Genomic DNA, 22,586 nt, shown 5'->3' with positions numbered 1-22,586 from the left:
ACGGAACTCGTCGCACCAGGTGCACTAAGATGTGTCAACAGAGTATCCGGGACGAATATTCTTGAAAGGCAGAGAAGCGGCCTAATGAAGCTTCCTTTACATGAACTTGACGCGAGCGGGTCGAGCTAGTCGTCGAGCTGATCGATCACGACACGACTGCGTTCACGTCCATTTTGCCATTTGGTTTGCGCCAGAGGAAACACCGCTTCCAGGTGGGTTGACCAGTTTCACCTCGGCGCTCGCTCGGCGCGACACGCTAGCGTTTACTTCAACTCGATGACTGGGTTTCTGACTCAAACGCCAACTAGACCCGACTTTACTGCGCGCATGTAGACGTAATTTTACACGGAGCGTCTGAATAGCCATGTTGATTTGCCGAAGGGTGGTGAAACCGTGCCGGCTTGTACGTATTCATAGTTCGAAGCGCAACTGAAACGTACAAGGACGATCGCGTGGTAAGCAAGGTCAAATGTGCTCGATGGAGCGCGAAATCCCGCGCTCACTAGGAAAGCCTATGTCACTGTGCATGTCAGGACAATGCGGCAAGTCAAATCTGCCGCTATTGTTCGCTCATGCAATGGCTCTAAATAATCTTCGTTTAACTGCCGAGCAGACGACCAGGAAATAAGTGCCCTTTCCTGGTAAATAGTTTTAAACTAATTACCATATGATACATATTGCTATTTACAAATTGTAGCGGGTGAAACTGGAAGGCATATCCACTTGAAAAAAAATTTTTGTAGATGACACCATTTTCGCGGTATGCACCGTCAAACTTGTGGTAATAATGCACTGTTTGTTCCACTTAATATTTAAAGAAAATTCGTTTTATGCTCTGAAGCACCAAAGTAACTGGAACGCTAAGGCTCCGCAAAGTTCAACAATTAGTATCTCGAAACTGGTGTCATCTTGAGAATTCGTTCCAAGTGGCTCAACCTTGCGAACTCCCCGGCTAGAATTTGTAAATTGCAATATGTTCCACATATTGCATACTACATACTACATACTAGATCTAGTAAAAATAGATACCCAAGCTAGTGGAAGAATTGATAGCCGTCGCCGTAGCACTCTGTCCTGTCCAACCTTTTTTTTCGTTAGTCTTGTTAGCGCTACTAACTACGTCACGGTAGTGCAACGCACGCGTAATGCGGAGGTTGTGGGTTCGGTTTGCACCGGCGACAAGTTATCTTTTCGTCCACTTTCATCTCCCTTTTGACGCGACAGCGTTAAGGGGCTCGTGTCACAGAAGAGCCGGTGTCGTCGGTGTCGGCGTTGGTGGCATTGGCCGTGAGTGAAAAATCGCTGTAAGCAATTCATAAATAAAAACGACTTACAAGATCGGCTGGGTGGGAATCGAACTAAGGTCTGCGGAGTGTGGGACGGAGACGCTACCACTCAGCCACGAGTCCGATGGTTCAAAGCGGCACAAAAGCGCCTCTAGTGAATGTGGTGTTGCCTTAGAAATGTGCCGTAGAAAGTTATACTGCGGTGTATATCGGGAAATTATGAGCCTGTAAATTACAGAAGTCGCAGTTAAACGAGTCGCGAAGTACGTTTCTGCTACATTTCTTCTGCGCTTGGCGCACACGCAGAGCCATCTTACGGGAAACACAGAAGACCCCCTCCTCGCAATGTACGGCGCAGTCCCGACAGGTGGCGCGCCACTCGCCCGCTTCTTACCTTCGTCTCATTTGAGCGCATTGGGGTCGTGCGGGGACCGCTGCGAGGATGCCCCAATACCCTTGCGTTTAATAACTATTCTCGCTCTCTCCCCTTCCAACTTCCAGCGCGCGTCACTCGAACCCTCGTGTTTAGGCGACGCGGCTCCTCTTTCCGCTCACAGCGCGATTCCTAGGTGCAGCGTCCGATGCTGGACGCCTCTGACGTGATCGCTGCGCTGACGTAATGTAGATTGTGAGAAGCACTTGTTAGAACAAATAATTAGAAAAAAAGTTGTGCTGTGGACTTAGAAGTGTTGTGTGTGATAACTATGTCTTTGTGTGACTCAAGAGCATACCGAGCGAATGAGTGGGCGGTGCGAACGGGGTGCGATAATGCTATCGCATTCCACTCTTGAAGGCGAAGTTTAAGCGTCCTCCAATTCTTTTTTTATTATTTTCTACATTCCAATTTAAAATCACAGTTAATTTCCCCGATTCTTTCCTTGGCTTCATTGTTTGTTTGCTTTCTGTCGTCATGATGTGGTCAGCCCCTCATTTCCCCTTCTTTCGTTTACATAATAAAGCCAACAAACAATGACACCAGGGACAGCAAAGGGAAATTACTTGTAGTTCTTAATTGAATTAATGAAAAGATGAATGAAAATGAAAGTGGATACAGGGTGTCCCAGCTAACTTTAGCCAGAGCTTAAGAATATGCAAATGCCACGTATCTGGACAGAACAAAGGTAATGTTCTTTGCCGTTGCTTGGAGATACTCAGATTATTTTCTTCATTCTAGTTAATTACATAATTCGTTCTAAATAATCAATCAATTCCTCAAACATTATAAATGAATAGTGTCAATGAGAAAATTGTACAGCGACATGAATACATCCCGACACAGGTTTCTGTTGCTCAATACGTGCTACATAAAAGTTTTTCCGAGCGTGAAAGAAGCCCGCGAACACACGAAAAGTGCCTTTAGCGGCCAGTCGCATGACAATTTTGCCTGCATTTGCGGGGTTCTTTCACGCTCGGAAAAACAAGAGTGCAGATTTTTGGCCTAGTCGGTTCGTTGCATCAATTGAAGTCATGGCGCTGGATTGACACGGACAAGAAAGACGACAGGAGGTGCTACGACGAAAAACACTTTTATGTGCATGTACGAAAAGCACGTTATGTAGCACTTATTGAGCAACATAAAGCTATATCGGGAGTTTGTCATGTTACTATACATTTTTCTCATTTACACTTTTAATCTAAGTATAATATTTGAGAGGTTTATTAATTAATTAAGGCTAATGATGTAATTAGGCGGAATGAAAAAAGTAGTTTGGGCATGTAAAGCGACGGCAAACAATATTACCTTTGTTCTGTCCGTATACGTGGCATTTGCACATCTTTAAAATCTGGCTGAAGTTAGTTGGGACACCCTGTATTTTGGCGTCATTGTTTGTTGGCTACTTTGGATATGACTTAAAAATTCGAGCTGCCTCTGTTTCCTTTCTTCTCGTTGACATTATATATATATATATATATGAACAGTTTAGATGCGCCCAGTGAGATAGTAACAGAATTGAGGTTACCATGAACAAAAATGGTTACGTCGGAAAGAATGAGCCAATAAATAGACAGAAAAAAAGAACCTTACGACATGTTGTGGTCCGGGCTGACGGATGAGCTGCATCAGTCCATCTGTATTAGGTCTCGGGGTGATGCAGTCGGTAAGCGTCATAAGGCTGCTATAGCGATGGCTGCACAGCTGTAACCCCCATCAAAAGTTGAACCTAGGAAAAGTTCATGTTTTTTTTTGTCTTGCTCCTATTTTGTCATGAGGGCGGCACCTACGCGCGCGCTTTTACGAACAGCGTTATGCGGAAATATTGCTTCTTTTTAAATGGTTTAAGTTTACTTGATGTGCACGCGGTTTGAATAATTGTGTCAATTATACTTCGACACAAAATTCCGACCATCGGTATGCCCGTGCCCGAAGCGAATCATTTGCAGGAGACAATTACTCTCTCGAATCATAGCTAACGCGTTCGTTAGAAATTGGTGAGCGTCAGTTTTCGTATGCGAAATAATAGTATTTGAGTCAATAGCAGGCATTATACTTTACACGACAATGCAATGTTCACAGTCACAGCGAGAAAGTATCACATTTTCAAATTTTTCTATTGTGTTGCGTTCATTTGTGCTGCAAACCAATTACGTGTCTAATTTTGACCTACGCACAAGTATATCACGAAGTTGTTTATTTTGAATCCACCTAACCTCACATATATTTAACATATCCAGAACATTATCTCATGGAATACAATAGAACGATATCATGTTATTGGTATGATTGTACACTATATTTATAATTGCAAGTACGATTTACGATCATGAATAGTTTGTGCTCCATACTATTACATCTAACAAGTATTGTTAGCTACTATAATGCAGTCATATAATACATTATCATTGGATTCCAAAACCGCAGACGCATGTAAACTGTTTTTTCTTTCTTGTGTATTTTCATCGCATATGGCACGACCCAACTAGCCCGAGAGTTTGATGTATCCAAGGCGGAGCGTATGTACCGTAACGTGAGTACCATTCTTTCTTCAAATGTCAGAATGCCCAATGCGAGAGGCACCCACGGCCAAACAGATAGCTTGAATCCCCTTATACCAATTTCTTTTCTTGTAATGTTTTTTTTTTCAGTTCAACCACGTCATTTTCCATCGCCTGTAACAGATAGCGCTGTTCCGTCTTTTCAGGTGTATTTCTGAAGAGGCTAAAGTTACGCGTTTAAGAAATTGCAATGTCCAAATAACTGAAGAGATCCACAAATTAAACGCATAACTATTCGCTTTAAGCGGTACTGACAGGATATTTTCGACTATTCATTCGTCGCGTTAAATGAAAGGGCTAGGCCTCTAATCCCCACATAAAGCAGTGACAAGCCTCGGAACACTGTTGATAATTTTGATTTAGTAGCTTTCCTACAGCCAGTTTCAGTTCCGTTTCCAGGAGGGTATTGGTCCTGACGTCATGACACATTACGTAGGGTCTGGACTTTGCGATGTTTTGACATTCACTCCGCCTCGCTTGGTCGCCCCGAACGCTGCTGCATTCGCTCTCACAACGAGTAGCAGCATTCAAGACAGCCAAGTGAGCCAGAGCGAGTGTCGAAACGTCGCAATGTCCTCCTTCCACGTGATCACCATCTGTCCCATGACGTCACGACACAGTATCCTCGTGGGAAACGAAACCGAAACTGGCGGTGGAAAAGCTATCATGTTAAATTATTTACTGCACTCTGACACTTGTCACTGGTTTTTTTTCCCTAGGGTTTAGAGCTCTACTACCTTCATTTGATGTCAAGAATGACTAGTCATAAATATCATGTCAGTACCCCTTTAATTGTTGAAGGCGTGTGACGCAATTCTTAAATTGAAGCAGAGCAGCAGTAAAATCATGCCTGTTCAGCAGAAACCATAAAAGTCCACTTTATAGGCATCCGTCCTTGACATACTGTTCGCAGAACATTGGCATTCTAACAGTTTCTTAAAGCGTGCGTTAAGATGCAGTTTTTGACAAATCTTTGTCTGTTTTTATCAGATTTTGCAGGCCACTTGATAACGTGTAACGTACTATCAGGACGTGCTGTTCAATGCACCTTCATCGTTTGGGTAACATGTTTGCTTGAAATAATCGAGAAAAAAAGGTCAATGGCCTCTCGCGCTCTAGAACAATATATCAAATAGGGAGGGAAGAAAGCTGGGCTAGTTGGCGCGTATTCGAGACGTGAGACATTGTGCAAGTGCCTACATTGGACAAGCGGGTCGGTGTTCGAGCGATCACGTGAGGGAACACAGGGCAGCTGTCAGTGCTTTAGTGGCTGCTGGCCATTCGGCTCACCACTGCGGTAGGTACTCGTGCGACGCTCAGATTCAAGGCAATCGTGTGCTCAGACGGCTCCAAGAGACAGGTCGATCACAAATAAATATTCGAAGCGTTTTTTCAGAAAAGAGCATCGGTGTACGGAAAATAACCTGCGCATCGATTTGTTCCGATAGCTTCTGTGTAAGAGCGAAGGAAAGGGAAATAAAAATTGAAAGTTACTTCTGCAAGTCGGGGCTCCACGCATCTTCACGAATCCTGTGTGTGTATGCATCAGCGCCGCGCAAAAGTTCCGTTGAAATGCAGAGTCGTGCGCTGTGTGCTTCTATTTCTCATTCCGCGTCTTCTTAGCGCTAGTTCACTATGTCTCAAGTCTGAAGCAATGTCCCCAGCATCACGCTTGTGCGCACATATTTTCTTTTTTTTTGTATATATATGGTATGTTTTGTTTCAGACGAATTAGTCCTTTCCTCTGTGACAGGATAGATAGCGTGCTACACACCAGATAATCTCTATCCCTCTGGTTTCCTTCGTTGTTTCTTGAAACTTTTGCTTTTAAAAAATAACTGGCTAATATATATATCTGATTCTGGAATCACGTAGAATCTGTTAAGGTACACGTGCTCATCATTGCTGTTTCTTTTCCTAACGTTTGCTTACGCCGTAATTCTTGACTCACAGGACCTCGAATGGCGTAAGGAAAATGGCGTCGACGACATATTTAGCAGCTACAAGATACCGGAGGTACATTTTCTGCTATGATAAATAGTTGCATGCATGTAGTGGCCGATGTACCTAAATTTACTGTGCGATACCTTGCTGAGCCAGCTAGCGCGTTTCTGTCTGCGTTCTTGCGTCCATGCTGTCCATGTTTCTTTGTGGCATTTGTGCTTATACGAGCACGCAGTCAGTAGTGCTAGCTGTAACTAATCGCCCATGATCTTCGCTTTCTGGTCCTAAACGGGACCGTTCAATCTACGCTTGTCCCCGTAATCAAGCTTTGGCGCATCTCAGTAGGGTCTGTTTGTACCGAGAAATACGCCCCTTATGGAGCTGTTACCAGCGACAATATTTCTTTGATACAACTACAAAATTTGTCTTTGTGGCGGTACATGCGTTCTTATCTTGCGATTTACGAATTGTTTGTTAGATATTGGCACGTATTCAGCGACGACGCTTTTATTAAATGTGGTTAAATCAAATGAGACCCCGCATCTTACTTATCAGCCATATAGTTTCATTGCTTTTGCAACGATCCAATTTTCAGTAAGCGTCCGAAAAGTGTACAGCACGCTCATTTCCCTGCCCATGAGAGATCGTTGCTACCCGTCAACTGTACGTAAATAAAGTTCAATGGTATATCTAAAAAAAAATTAGGAGTAAAAATATAGATCTAGCTGCTGGCTGCTTCCTGAGCTATACAGTCTGTTAACGAAAGTGCGGTTAATCAACGTGCTTACGTTACCGCAGCTGGTGAAGGAGAATTTCCCAGGAGCAATACTTCACCCGTGCAAGGATGGACGGCCGATGTGGCTTATTCCGGCGGGAATCGACATGAAAGGTGACTTTTGACCTTAATGGGACACGAAAGGTTACTATGAAGTCAAGTTAAAGTGATAAAGCAATGCTCTGGAACGCCTAAGGCCTCAATATAATCGCGAACAGAGCTTTAGTAACCGAGAAATTGAGGTAAATGCATGACACGATTTGAGACCCCCCAGCGACATTCCGGTACTAGCCCGATGTCGAGGGCACTCCTCATCAAAATTTATGTCACTAGTACTCAACTACTCGTATTAAAAAGATCATTTCATTAGATTATAAGACGGAAGAAATAGGTACTTGTCTACTTCTATTCGATTCTAAGAAAAAAATGGCTGTGGCTTAGCTAAGGTTAAGCCCAGGATGCGAAGCATACCAGCCTTTATTTTAGTTGTTGAACCACTGTTTAGCCTGGTGAACTGCTGTTGCTTGGCTATATTTGGTTCGGCTAGACGAAGAAACAACTCATGCGTTACTCTGCTTCGCCTTCAAGAGTGGAACGCGACAGCGTTCCCGTCGACCCGCCAAGGGGTTTAAGACAATGGGCTACGGCGCAGCGACTACGCGCCCCGCATTGGACGCGGTGAGCGTCGAGCAACGCAGCGTTCGGCGCGGCAACGAAATGTGCGCCTGAGCCAGCGACGCACGCCTGAGCCTTAGAAACAGCTCGTTTCTAAGGCAACACCGCATTCACTAGAGGCGCTTTTGTACCGCTTTGAAGCATCGTACTCGTGGCTCAGTGGTAGCGTCTCCGTCTCACACTCCGGAGACCCTGGTTCGATTCCCACCCAGCCCTTCTTGCAAGAGTTGTGCCAAAGCCACCTAGAAACAAGCGCAGCTGCTTATATACCGCCGCGACGCCGCGAGCGACGGCGCGAGTTGGAGCCCCGTTTCTCCTCTGTCGTGACGTCACGGTGTCACGTGGTATGGCATGGGGTCACTAAAGGTCATTGAAGGCGACACCGCCGCGCCTGAGGAGCTGAGTTGAGCTCTAGTAATATGCTTCGCATAATAACATTTTGACGTTACCCTTGAGTAGTACGGGTGGTCGAAAGATTTCGTTTTGGCTCGACTCTGCGCCGCGCGCCCTTTGGAGTTTCAGTTATTTCATTATCGCGTCGTGCAGCGCTGGTTCTGCTGGCTCGCGAAACTTGCATTTGGAACAAGCAGCGAGAATGCCACGTGCATGTGATGTTGCGGAATGTGCGAACGGTCCGCGGAACTTGGCCAAAGGCAGTTGCAGCGGCGAATCCAACGTTACTTATCAGTGTGTGCCAACAAATGAACCTCTCCGTTCGAAGTGGTTAAGTGCCGTACCTCTGCCACAGCGCGTTGGCAAAGAGCCCAAAAATCGCATAGTGTGCTCGCTGCACTTTTGTCCAGAGGAGTACGAGTTCAACGCTGACTTACTGAAGTCGCGTGGAGTGCCTTTCAAAGCAGTCCTTTCCTGTAGCGCTGTTCCGTCGGTCTTGCCTGCATTTTCCGAAGCGCAAGAACAAATGCAGGTCGAAGACGGGGTGGTGAGTGCGGCATTTGGTTTTCACGAAGGAAAAGCTACAAATATGCGCATATGTACAGCCATGACATACAGTTGCCGTCGTAGTAGTACGCAACGACGCCGGCAGCGCGAGCCCCCAGCAGCAGGTCACGTTCATCAGTGCTTAAATCACTGAAGTCGAGCCCAGCATCGCGAGCCAATGTGTCGTTGTCAGGGTCGTCCGTTGCAACGAGCGTTGAAGTTGGCGTCAGAAAATAAATAACCAGCTTAGCGTCGCATGCTTTCCCTTCCGCCAGCCACCATAGTTCCACTTTCGCGCTGCTGTCGGCTATGTCTTGGCTGTTTTTGGCCGCGTGTTTGCGTTTTGCGCAGAAAATTCGCATCGCCGTCTGCGTGCGCCGTTTTACTCACCGAGGGCGCAACGTCACTATGAGACCATGACATCACCACTCCTCGATCGGAGGGCGGGCGATTTGAACTGCGCTAGAGGTACGCGGACGCTTCAGAACGCATTTTCTCTTAAAATAAGTCTCTTCTTCGCATGAAACAAGCGTTTCGAGGTTTCTGGGATGGTATTTCAGCAGTCCACGTTGACTTAATATTAGTCTTTCGTGTCCGTTTAACCTCGTTGAATGTGACGCTACGGTTCTAAGCTCGGGGAGGGATGCAGGTAAATAACCCTACCGGCTAAACGGATTAATTAATTATGCCAACTTTAACACTTTTCTACTTTCACGCCCGCAGTGAAATTAAAAGCAGCTTCTACCTAAAGGGTAATACAAATATGATAAAATATAATTGAAGTATAACTTACAATTTAACAAAAATATGACTTATACTTTCAACTCATATTCCCTTTTTGTTGTTGTTTGAGTGCCCTCTTGATTATAGTTAGTTGATTATTATCTCTTATGTATGTCTATCACTACTATACCTGTCTTCACCTCTGCTTGCCCGTTTGTAAGCTGTAAGTATTTTGTGTCAGTACAGTGCTGCACAAGTAGAACCTGCATGTATCTTCTGTCATATCATGTGCCGTTACACGACAAAAAGTTAACTCGACAGAAATAATTTATATGCTCCAAAAACGGCGACTGCGGTGTTTGCAACACAGGGAAAGCTGGTTTGCAATCTATTGGCGCTGATGTACCGTAAACAGAAACCTTGGTGTTAACAATACTGGCATTGAAGTCTGGGTTGGCATAGACAAGATGACGTGCATAGGAGAGCAAAACGACAACGCAAGAGGAATTGCGGCACGCGCGCGATTTGCCCGTGTTGTCATACGTTTGACTGCATTGCCCCACTCGTATCAATGAGACATGACGTTGAGCTTGTTTGTGTGGCACCTTCTACTTCGTTGTATTGCAGGCCGAACGACACACACACAGAAAGGCACGCAAGAGAAACACACAGCGACGTGTGTTTGTCTAATGTGCCTGTCCGTGTCCCTACATGTGGTTCTGCCCGCGCTACAACACAGTCCAAGACGGCATTGAACTTATCTGCGTTCGTTCAGCTGACTAGAATCCTAATTACGACATTGTTCGCCTTACGACCTCATCTTGCGCATCGTGCAGCATTCGTGGCAGCCCTAACCCCAGCCGTTGTGCAGCGCCACTGCATCTACATGCTGGAATATGCGGAATCACTGAAACGATCCGCATCAAAAGAGGTGAGCCAAGACTAATAACCAAACTTCCTACAAACTGCGAGTAACCAAACTCTCTGCAATTATTGTGTGTGGTCGGCCAGTTCAACGGCAGAACTCTACAATGACTCTAAAGAAAATAATCATTGCAATTTCATAATGGAACTTGCATTTATTTAACTCTTCTCTCTCTATATATATCCTTATTACTGTGAAGGAATATCTCTCCCTGACATTACTTGAAAGCTAAAGTGCATAGCTTTGTCTCCATAGGCCTTTTTGCTTCCTCTCCTTTGTTTTTGTTTTCTTCTTTTTTTTAGGCAGCAGCTGAAATGGAGACCCACTACCTGGTTATTGACGTAGAAAATTTCAGCCTTCGTCAGGTCTACAGCTGGCAGGGTAAGTAGCAGCGGAGCTTGCCAGATGCCAGTGGAATCTTTGCTTCAAGTCCAGCGTTTCTTTCTTTGCTTGTGCGTGCGGGCGTATACGGACTGCATATACTGGACTGCAATACAGTACGAACCGTGGAATGTGAGAAAAAGCCGAATATGTCCGCAGTCTCGCAATGCTGCCTGGTACCCTGATTTCCAGCCTGTAAGTATATGCAAAGAACGTATGGCACCGTTTTACGGGCTACGGTCCCAAATTACTCGCAAATTCGTTTTCTGAGGTTCAGTTGTCCGCAATCTTTCGGCTGAATGCACATGCGTGCACGCCGCGTGTTTGTGCGTGTGGGAGGAGGGAGGGAGCGAGGGGGAGGATGGCACGCCGGAGAATTCACGCACAATCTAAGAGACGGCTGAAGCCCCATCTGCTAGAATAACGATTTGCCTCATACTAGACTCTATCTTCGATGAATGACGTACACCTCGGCTCCAAAAGTTGCAATAAGTTCACTCTGATTGCGCCCTGAGTACAAGACTATTGTACTCCTCCTATCGGATTAATGGATCTACGAGAACTTCCCTAATTTAAGCTGCATATGAGCTAACTAGCAACATCGCAAAATGAGTTTCCAACGCTCTCTTTTCTTTGTTCATTTGTATGGACATAAAATGTTGTAGGTTAGACTCGTTTCAAGAGCTGAGGAGATGCCGGTGCCTTAAATTGTGCGTCAACATGTCCTTATATCATATCACTTAAAAAAAAAAGCAGACGCGGAACATATCTTACGTCGCAATTTTTGTGTCCACTGTATCACTGTAGGACACTGTATCCTTTGTTGCTAATTTGCTCGTTGGCAGTGCAGCCGTAAAGACCATCACGGATATGCTGCAAATGATGGAGGACCACTTCCCCGAGTGTCTAGAGAAGTGTATTATGATAAACGGTGAGTACACCCATAAGTATGCCGAAACGTGGCTTGTTTTCTGACATTGGCTTTTGCTCTCCTCTCTTTCTCTGTTATCTATACACTCATTTGATACCACATATTGTCATTTCGGAGTTACGGCTCCATGAACATCACTGATTGCGTGACAAGGTGCTTAGCAACTAACTAATTACCAAAGAAGGGCAAGCAGATTAATTAAATACAAACAGCAGGTAGCGGTAGACACGTCTCTTCTTAGCTACCTGGTGCTTGACCATTGCACAGCGGAAAGCCTATAGGAGGAGATACAAGCAAGAGGTATAATCGCTGGCTGCCAACTTCGATATTTATTGTGTGAGGATTCTTGGTGTTTTCGTGGCTCCTTTCGCATACATGTACCATGGCTTTATTAAAGCTTTCACTAGTTAGCAAGAGATTCCATTCTCCTAGGAAACATGTTGCAATAAAAGAACAGATCGCAGCTTTGTGGCTTCAGTGATCTTTGGCTCAGTTCTTGACATATTGAATAGCAGGCACGTAAGTTCGTACATGTATAATTTTAGGCGTGTTCACATACTACGCTGTCATTGTGTAAGCGATTCGTGCACTTGTGCACAAGTTGAAGTGCGCCGGCTTAAGAAACCGTTTATGGTGTCCCTGTGCATCCTCCCACGTGCACTCAGTGCTCAGTCGCTTTCTTTTCCTCTTTCTGTTCCCCTTCCCCCACCCCCAGTGTAGGGCAGCAAACCGGGTGCTCGTCTGGTTGACCTCCCTGCCTTTTCTGTCATTGCTCTCTCTCTCTCTCTCTCTCTCTCTCTCTCTCTCTCTCTCTCTCTCTCTCTCTCGATTCTGATCATCCACGAACACGCTGCGCTAGCTTTAGGGCAGCTGACAGGACCGTAGTTCTTGAGCTGCAATCAACTTATTTATGCACTGCAATCTTGAATAATAATTCTTGTTATTCAAATGGAATAAGGCCACTTTTAGCCATTTAAAAGCATAGACCTTGTATAAGCACCCATAAAGCTTATAAATCGTGCAAGAAACCGAGTCCTTACGAGAAAAATGGTGTAGAGATATCAGCATTGCTTGCGACAAGCTCGTGGACTGTCTCGCGCAGCGCCCCACTTTTTCCCCATCATGTGGAAGCTGATACGGCCCTTCTTGACACAGAGGACGACCGACAAAGTTGAAATCTTCGCAAAAGGTGAGTATAACGATATCCACGCTGGTTTCCGCCTAGGTCTGCGGTATCAGGGTACTACAATAACGGCAATACCTACGCTGCAGGTTAAAACCATTATAGTGATAACGTGTGACGAATTCGCTTTCATTCCATCGTCGATTACTGCCGACATGCATCATGAAGGCCTGCCGACATTTACATAAAGATGTCTGCTAACGAGCCTCATCAGCCACTTTCATACTAACGTTAGTCATGTACTAAAGGGACGCCAGTAGGAGTGGAAATGTCGATCGCCGTGTGTGTTTCTGGGAGCTTCCTGCTAAATATTCCTTAGAGACACAAGAGATTAATTCATTTAGTGGCTAAAGGATTGTCGTCTACGTCATACTCACCTACCGTGCCCGAGCAACGGCGACGAATAGGTATCGCATAGACTCGATCCTTCGTAAGAACTTTCACAACAAGGTCCACGTTGACTACTTTCAAATATAATTCATCGGGCCATCAGGTACTGCTATGCGTTGTGCGATAAGCGCTTACAAGATCACACAAATCTTTCCAAAACAAAAAGTGTAGTTCTTGCTAGTCTTGTAAAAAATATGCTGTGACTGAGTCATAGGATGGCACCAAACACAGTTTAATAAATGTTATGTCCCAGCACATCAGCTTAGTCACAGCCATGCACTAATTCATAGTCAGGGCGAGAACTTTTTGACGTTTTTTGAACAAAGATACAGATATGCGGCAGTGATATTGGTGTAGGTATACCTGTTAGACGGTCGCCTTTAAGCGCAAGCTTTTGCTCGGGGCCAACTCCGATTCCTCTATTCAAATACACACATGTAAAAAGTGGAAGTGCTTTTAGGAGGTAACCGCTGGACCTGTTTGAATAAACTGTGTTGCATTTGAAAAAAAAAAAAAGGTCATGTTAAATTTTGGATTAATGCTCGGAATTTGTTTCAACTTCCCCAAAATTGCTAACCATCAAGAAAGACTGGAACACGTAGTTTACAAATAAGTAACTATCCACCGAAAAACAAGTATGCCACTTCTGTAAACTGCGTCTGTTAAAGCACCTAAAGCAGGCAAATCTGTGTATGAACTACCAACTTACGGGAAATGTTTGCAATGTTTACGAAGGTTTTGCATAAGTACTACTCACGAATTGGTGGTATATTTCAGAGGCCTGCGTATTACATCCATTTTTCCGCTTTACGTATATTATAAGGGCAGTTTACAGAATTGCGATAACTTTATTATTGCTGAGTTACAAAGTTGTGAACCTAATACTTTTAATTTTTGAAATATTGTAATTCTCAGCACTTTCTGTAAAACATATTGACGGCATAAATAAGAAATCCGTTTTTCACAGTCAGTATATTTCAACTTTTCGTTTCAAATGCAGAAGCGCATCAATATTGTGGAGGAGTCGCCAAGAAAAAACGATTTCTCCGTTTCATGTATTTTAATAAGAGCTCCCGAGCTAATGATTCCTCTAAAAATTGGGCAATGCTTTGTGGATTCCATCGTAGCCGACGCCTGGAAGGAGCGGCTGGTGGACATCGTTGGCGCAGCCTCCCTTCCCGCCCACTGGGGAGGAGACATGGTCGGCCCTGACGGAGACCCACGCTGCAGGCACGTGGTCAGTGCTCCTGACTACTCTTTGCACAGGCCAGTAAGATTCACGTGCATGCCGGAACTAATTTGCTGTGCCATTAACAAGTAATAGTAGACACACGTTGTAAGGCGAGCTGGTGCGAGTTGCACATGTTAGATTTTTGCAATGAATACAATAGCGAACTGAGTTGTCGTCGTTCTAGCCTTCGTATCTCTTTTTCTTTTTTTGCGCTGAACGCTAACGTTAACCAACTACTGTTACTCACGTCTGAGTCGTTAACGAAATTGAAGGGAAGCCAATCACGAATTTGTTAACAACTGTACGTCTAAGTATGAATTCACGCCTCCCACGCAATGTCAAGAGCAGCTGTACGCGTCAAGAACGCTTGTAATCGACATCTCCATGTTTCAGTAAAAGTGATTTCGTCGGCTTTGCTGCTGTCTTTACAATGCCTGTTTTAATACATGGTTCGCGCACTATGAGCTTAACACTTGACAAATTTTAGCATCCTAATGACAGTTAAGTAGAGAGAGGGTGCATGGCCCACGTAAACTCTGACAGCGTAACCTTAATACTAACCCTAATATGACCTTAATATCTAAGCATGCGTACTCTCGCACGCAGACTTGGTGTCTTTTAGTGACGCATTCGAAGAAACTTCGACAACAGTGGTAAGATCTGGTAGAATACACCTGAATAATCCAAAGCAAAGGAAGCTGAATGACAGACGGCTCGAAGGCACCATTTCCGCGCAAATCATATGAATGAATAACTATAATCGCAGATGCTCAAGAGAAACGCCACCAAAGGAATCTAAGCTTTCTAGCTTCGTGCTACACTCTGGTGGTTGACAATTTTACCTTTTCGTGAAAATGTATACAGAAGCAGTGTTTCGACAAAAGACCATATTGCTATATGTGAAAGTTTCTTAGTAAGGTTATTTTAGGCATATGTTATACAAAAATTGGCGTTGTAAGTATTGCGTCGCGTTACTAAGACAAGAACGAACATCCAAAGGTGAATGTTAATGAACTGTCACGGCCTTGAGCTTTGCGCCATCATATAAGCAGATTCTGCGCACTTTGCTTGAATGCGTATTCATATTCTGCTGCCATGTACACTGCTGTTATTGCCTTTCATGATTGGTTTTAACGTCATAAAACAACAGCGGAAACTATGCGAGACGCCGCAGTGGAGGCATGCGGATTCATTTCCACCTCCTATACAGGTCTTTTACTTGAGACCACAGCTCGGTACTCGAGCGTTTCTACGTTCCTCACGCATCAGAATGCGAGCCCCATAGCCAACAATCGAATCCCAATGAGCACGTGCTTATAGCTGTAGATTGCCGGGGCCACTGAAGGTCTGCGGCGTTCGCGTCTTATTCTAAGCCTACGGTGTCATTGACGCGCAGACGCTAGACTGTAACCCTCGACCTGTACGTGCGCGTAAACCTTAAGCTCACTCATTTCATTTAATTGGTTCCCGTGTGCAGGTCAACTACGGCGGTCGCTTCGAAGAAGGCCCAGATCGGCCGACATGGTCTCTGTTCGACGAGCCGGGCGCCAAGAAGCAGACCATAGGTCGGCGGGACCGCTGGGAGCTGCAGGTGAACGTGTCGTGCGCGGGTGTGCAGCTGAGCTGGCGTTTCCAGACGGCCGCGGGAGACGTGGCCTTCGGATTGCGCATGTGCGATGGAGAATCTCTGCTGCCTCTCCGACGCATCGACGCAAGCGGTCAGATCCCACAGGAAGGCAGCTGGCACTGCGCGCGGGCCGGAACATGTACGATATCTACCAAGTCCACTGAAAAGTTGTTCCGTTTCTGGGGACCGGGGCCCGTGTTCGCAAAACCTCTCTTACGTCGTTCGTTTTACTCTTTATCTGGCGTTTTATCTGATGTTCAGGCGCTTACCGTTCATGACGAACGCTGGAATGGTAACCACAGCAACCACGCGGTGATGGTCTATCGCGAACCAGGCTTACATTAGAGAAAGAGAAAGCAAAAAAAGGCTGGGCGGTTAACCGATGGGCGTCCGGTTCGCTACCCTGAACGGTGGACAGAGAATGAGGGATTGAAAGGGAGAAAGAGAAGGTAAAGGGAAAAGACGAGAGAGTTCACGCGCATAGTAACCGGCACAGTAGGTTTACAAGCGTCATCGAAGGTCATATCGCTTGAGGAAAGTCATGAGAGCGCACGTAACTTGATGGGTTGAGGATGGCTGAGTTCATTCACCCAGAATGTTTGCTTCTGTAAAAGGTCGACCATCTAATTGGCTGATCACGCTCCGAAGAGACGTCCAACATCAGTACCTTCAGACGAGAAGCTTTAATTGTCAATGCGAGCCCAACTCTTGTTAGCATCGCGGTTCGTTATCGTTCATCGTTGGCATGTGGTTCAAGGCTGGCTGACCGGCACCTCTGTTATTGCCGTCCGTACCACTTGTTGAAATCTGATTGCACTAAGAGCGCAAGCCATTCCGTTTAAGCGGCGTTTACTTGCTGCCGCACGTAGAAATTCCGTATCATTATCCCTGGCTGTAGGTACCCAACGTGAACGGTGTGGTATGGCTTAGCTTAAAAAATGACGGCGTGCTCGAAGTGCCAGGGCAGGTGTAAAGAAAGCACGGCAAGCGAAGTGGCGGCAGATTTTCCTGAAACCCACGTGAAACGCCGCGCACTAAAAGCGAAAACAAAAGGTTTTACTCGCGGCTGTAAAGTTCGGCCTGTAGCCGTATGCCTAGCAAGCCAAGCTCCTTTATATTACTATAATGAAATAATTAAACAAACCAAAAAAAATAAAAAGGCAACGTAAGTATAAAAGTGCAAGATATTTATATATTTATATTGCCGTGCATTGTTATATTTATGCATTAAAACTTATTTCCGATGTTCTAGATTAGATGAAGAGTTCCCTTCTTTAAAATATTTGTGCATCTGTTTCTTTTTCTTCTGTCGACCATGGCTGTCTCGTCGACATTATGTGTAACAGCGCGCGGGGAAAGTGTTCTAAATTCAATGCAGTACTAAAATTACCAGTTGTGAGTATTTCGGAGTGACGTTACATTTACGCGTGTCGTGTGCATGAGTACGAGAATATTAACCTCCCAGTGCGCGACATTTCGTTTTTCATACCCTGAGTTTGATGCCACCAAATGATGACTTAAGGGCGGAAAAATTAATGCGACACCCACAGTAGCATTTCGGACGCGCCGCAGAAAAGCTTCAGTCGCGTATAGGTCAGTAAACCGATGACTGAATATTTTATTACTATGCTAAGTTATATTTCTCTGAACTGCCATCCGTATTTCGTGTGTATTTGTGCAAAAGGAAGAGAGGGGACTTATGAGACCAATTTGTCATCAAAAAAAAGTAAATATTTTTTTTTCTTTGTCGCAGTGACTTAAGAAGGGTGACAACAGTGACTTCTAGCACCACCGACGAGTTTACGTTGCGTGATTCTCATTCGCAATATGTTTGCAACGATAGCATTCTACGGATGCCAGCGCTATGTTCCCATGTCATGCCTGCATGCGGTGTTGGAATGGGTTCGCAAACACATTGTGCACCTTGAAAAAGTCTACGAGGAAGTCCGTGTTCAGCTTTTGAGGTTAACCTCGGGACAATGAGCTCTAACAAGACAATCAACTAGCTAAACAAGCCAGATACAAAGCAACGGAGTCATTTTTCCTGGCATCTCATCATTTACGCACGACAGAGGGAAGAGAGGAGACAGGGAAATGAAATCCCCAGGAATCAGCTCATAGCTTTACGCGGGCACATATTGCTTCAGCTGGCAAAAATGAAGATTCGAAGAGAGCGACACCAACACTTTATTAGAAGCTGAAGACGTAAGACTGTCTCCATGCCACACGTGTGTCCTCATGCAGATAAAAACAAGCACACTTACTCTTTACAGAGCACAGTGTAGTCTTGTTATAACTAAATCGCTTTATCTGAAATATTCGAAATTTTCTAGGGTCTCGATTGCAGTGTGTGCATATTATGTCGGATTAGTTGAAGGGCAGTGGCACCGAACTCCCCTTGCACGAAGTTCGGAGCAGGAAATCTGCCCCGCAAAGTGCAAAACAGACGGTGACCTTTTGCGTTCTTTAATAGCAACCTGAAAAGGCCAAGAGCGGCGCGAAGGTAACTCCCCGTAATACCGGCAGCTTATTTGACCTAACTGTATCACGTGTGATTATTCGGCAGATGATGCAGTTGCTCACGGACATCAGAAAAATTTGGCCGCTGTCTCGTCCTCACTATCAAGCGCGCTTCAGAAAGACATCTACGAGCACCCACAGCGCATGGAGGGCACCTCTTCCTCCCTATTGTGTCTACGTTAGAGTTCCTCACTTTCTAACGAAATACCGCTTATAACGAAGTATAGTGCCTGTCCTGCTGACTTCACCATAACGACGGTCTACTGTGTCATATTGCGGCTTTAAGTCTTGCAAAGCAGCGACGATGCCTTGCTCACGGACCGAGTACATCACGTAGATAAGTCACAAATCTCGGCGCGACAGTTCAAGGACCGTATTTTGTCACTTTTTCTCTGCGCGTATGTTAAAAAGTCGTGATGCTATAATGTGTAGTTGTGTTGCAGTAACGACGTATTTCGAATGTGGGGGTCGTCTTTCTATGTCTCGTGCAGACGTGCTCCAGTTCGACAACTCCTACAGCTGGATGACGGACAAGAAACTGGCCTACGTCGTCAAAGTGCAGGCGTCGGATGAGAGCCATGTGCCTTAGGATGTACCAAATAAATACATGTATATTGTACAGTGGTTAACTGGACTCTAAGGAAAATAGTAAGGCTGTACTGGTCAATTATGTTTCTGAAATAGCAAAACAAAAGACGAAAACTCGCTAGCATATCAGGAGAGAAAGCTCAGAACGCGAGGAAATACACTAAAACAGGACAGGTGGCGACGCCACCTCGAAGTTGTCGCACCAGCCAGCTCCCTGTGACCTCATTTTGGCAGAGACTGCTCGGCCCCAGTTAATTGTTAATTAATCAAAACTCCTTACATTGTGTTTTAAACTAACCCAAGACACAGCGTTTTCCTTGCGCTAAAACTGCTCAAATCCAAACAAGCAAGAAACCTTAACCTACTATATTGTAACTTTTGGTTGCGGCCCCCTTCTAGCTTGGTAGAAATAGGGATAAAGATTAATTCGCTCACTCAATGGGTTTTACGTCTGAAAACAGCACGGTCTAAGGCAAACTATTTTTTTAACTTGTTATATTAGCATGCAGTGACGGTCTTGAACCGTGGCACCACACAAGCGTCGTTAACAAGGCGGAGCGTCTAAGCCAGATGCTGGGATCAACAATGAAGTGCTGTATCTCTCCAACACCTGTCCGATCGTGAATTTTAAAGCGAAAGCTTCACTGGCTGCGAACTTGCGATTTCGCCGTGGCGGTGCTCCGAGGAGGCACAGGATGTCACACCGCTTTCCTCGTCACACCGCATTCCTACACCGCGTTCGTCGTCGTTGCGCTCGCCTCCGCTCGCTTCGCCAGCTGCGTCGCATGCCTCATAACATGTCGGAGGATTGAAAAGGAGAGCTCGCGTGCGCCGCAACCACAGTTGAGGCGGCAGTATGGACGGCGACAATTCTGATAAGCATGAAGAGGCCTGGAATCGACATCGGAACGTGATGAAGAGGAAACGAATCGCCCAGGAAACAGACAAACAGCGCGCCGAACAACTGGCTAAACGCCACAACATAGCTAGACAACCAGACTAACCTGGACTTGCAATCAAGATTAACCAAGGCTAACCATGCTATGCCGTAGCTTTCGCTACGTATATCCTGGCATAGCCGAGCTAAGCCACTGCTTATTTGTTCTATTTCACTGCCAATGAATGAATTGCCAATAATTATTTAAACTCATACATAAACAATCACACAAAGAAACAGAGAAGGGGCTAGGAATTGTCTCCTGAAAGGAACAGAACACCACGCCCGCCTGCTTCAAGAGGAGAGAAAAAAAAAGAAAGGGAGGGAAAGAGGAAGGCACGCCACGTTATATCACATCATACAAACAGTATGTGCACTATACACAAACGAGAGTCTAGTCCCGTGGTTGAGAGGAATTAAAGTACAACTTGGTGAGCCTCCTAAATCGAGTTGCCGCACGACCTTTCGGAAATAAATGATTGATGGCACATTGGGAAATAATTCCGGAATGAACCAGTAAACAAGCAAACGAAAAAACGCAGCCTATCGGGACCTCTCCGGCTTCCCGAATGTAACATCTATGACGTAGGTAAGACAAATGCTGAGCTAGAGAGCGTCGTAGGATCCGCAAATAAAGTTGGTGGGGGCGCAGATTCCGGAAATAAGACGCTTTTTTTTAGTGTAAGTTTCTTCAGTTCACGACCAGACAACGCTCTATCTGACTGGTTCTGCTTGTTAGGTGAACGTTCACGCGTTATCGGGCACAGAGAGAACAACACGTACTTCGTGAGGCTTATAGCGCGTGAAAAAGACAAGGACGAAAGTGAGACGTGACACACACAGGCGCTAACTTGCAACAATCTTTATTTCGAGCAAGGGACCCATACATATATACAACTTTTCGCGTACATCCCACATGCGCTGTTTACAAAAAAACCTTTACACACCATTGCGCAGGTACGATAACTCTTTATCGTACCTGCGCAATGGTGTGTAAAGGTTTTTTTCTAAACAGCGCATGTGTGTTGTACGCGAAAAGTTGTTTATATGCATGGGTCCCTTGCTCGAAATAAAGGTTGTTGCAAGTTAGCGCCTGTGTGTGTCACGTCTCACTTTCGTCCTTGTCTTTTTTTCACGCGCTATAAGCCTCCCGATGTCTTACCAACCAAGCCCAAATCCCTGCTTTACAACAACACGTACTACTATCCTGATGTATAGGCTTTATCGCTACCGTGTCACCGTATATATATGAAGCTTGCGATGATGCATCCCGGAAAAAAGCTCAGACGTGGAAGTTGCTAAACACTTGCGCGTAGGGTGACGCATATGATTGGTTATCTTCCTGCATGAGGCAGAAAGGAATATTTACCAACCTGCCGCCGGGTCTGGGGGGCTTATGTCGTTGCTAAAAATTAATCTATTCCTTTTTCAGTGATGCAGTGCTCTCTTTACTGTGATTACCGCAAGCGGCAAGCATTTCACCAAAAAAGTTATATTACCGGGTAGATACAGCAACTGCATTACATAAGTTGCCTCTTCCGCTTCACTTCAAGTTTGCGCAAGCTACTAGTGTCTGCAATAATTTTGGGGAGGAATTAGCAATGAGATAAATTTTTTTCTTCTCTCCTTCTGTCTACTTTAACCTTTTTGATGTCCTTACCACAGTGAGGAAGTATTTGCACTGGCTAACCGCCTCTCTATCCCTCTCTTCTTCTTTTTTTTTAGTCTCTCTTAGCCAGCACCAGAAAAATGTTTACAAACAAGTGCAAAACTATCAGAATCGAGTTATGATCGAAGTTTGCCACTGCTGGCTGAGCTCCAGTGTTTTATCCTTAAGTCCGGCTGCTGCTATTCGCTGGTGAGAACGGTCCTACGCCAGGCCGCTAAGTAACTATTAGTGGACAAACGATCGGAGCAATTACTAGGCCAGGAATTACTCTATCTTTTGCCCTTAGGAGGAACGTTGGCCAAGAAGCATGCATTATATTCTGTTGCCTCTCAACAGAATGACTATTCAGACAACAAAAAGACAACATGTTTCTTATAAAGAGGTTTGCAAGCCTGGTTGTGGTGCTCTCACTCACTCACTCACTCACTCACTCACTCACTCACTCACTCACTCACTCACTCACTCACTCACTCACTCACTCACTCACTCACTCACTCACTCACTCACTCATTCATTCATTCATTCTCGCACTAGGCATATTTAGGCTTTTCATATATATAGCGTTGAGAAATGTTCGTTCCAAACTAGGCAAAGCAACACACTTCTGCGGTCACTCAACCAGTTCTGGGAAAGCGTACTCCCTAGTGTATGGACGGATCACGAATGCACATCATTCATTCATTCATTCATTCATTCATTCATTCATTCAAAATACCGTCTAACGCAAATGCATTCTAGAGGGGAGTGGTTACAAAGGAACGGTAAGTTATACAAAGTTATACGAAGTTATACAAAAGAAACGGTAGTAAAAAAATTATTAAGACAGAATACAAGAAATAACAAAACAAAAAACGGACGACGATAACCC

General features: G+C 45.1%; 1 protein-coding gene across 4 annotated transcripts in view; it reads left to right on the top strand.

The window, feature by feature from the left end:
• The window catches only part of LOC140212798 (SEC14-like protein 2), a 73,280-nt gene extending 54,137 nt beyond the window's left edge, over positions 1-19,143 (top strand). For 2 of the 4 annotated variants that reach the window (XM_055066208.2, XM_050170748.3), the window contains 10 exons: positions 4,209-4,252; positions 6,234-6,296; positions 7,023-7,113; positions 10,173-10,267; positions 10,564-10,642; positions 11,493-11,573; positions 12,676-12,762; positions 14,274-14,383; positions 15,855-16,143; positions 19,016-19,143. In XM_055066208.2, coding sequence (XP_054922183.1) covers positions 4,209-4,252; positions 6,234-6,296; positions 7,023-7,113; positions 10,173-10,267; positions 10,564-10,642; positions 11,493-11,573; positions 12,676-12,762; positions 14,274-14,383; positions 15,855-16,143; positions 19,016-19,113 — 1,037 coding nt within the window. In that variant the 3' untranslated portion in view covers positions 19,114-19,143. The remainder of the gene's footprint in view (positions 1-4,208; positions 4,253-6,233; positions 6,297-7,022; positions 7,114-10,172; positions 10,268-10,563; positions 10,643-11,492; positions 11,574-12,675; positions 12,763-14,273; positions 14,384-15,854; positions 16,144-19,015) is intronic. The other 2 variants (XM_072288715.1, XM_072288716.1) reach the window with 1 other exon arrangement.
• Positions 19,144-22,586: the final 3,443 nt, after the last annotated feature.

The sequence above is a fragment of the Dermacentor andersoni genome, chromosome 6 (assembly GCF_023375885.2).
Source record: "Dermacentor andersoni chromosome 6, qqDerAnde1_hic_scaffold, whole genome shotgun sequence".
Classification (NCBI taxonomy): Eukaryota; Metazoa; Arthropoda; class Arachnida; order Ixodida; family Ixodidae; genus Dermacentor; species Dermacentor andersoni.
This window is presented reverse-complemented; position numbering and strand designations above follow the sequence as displayed.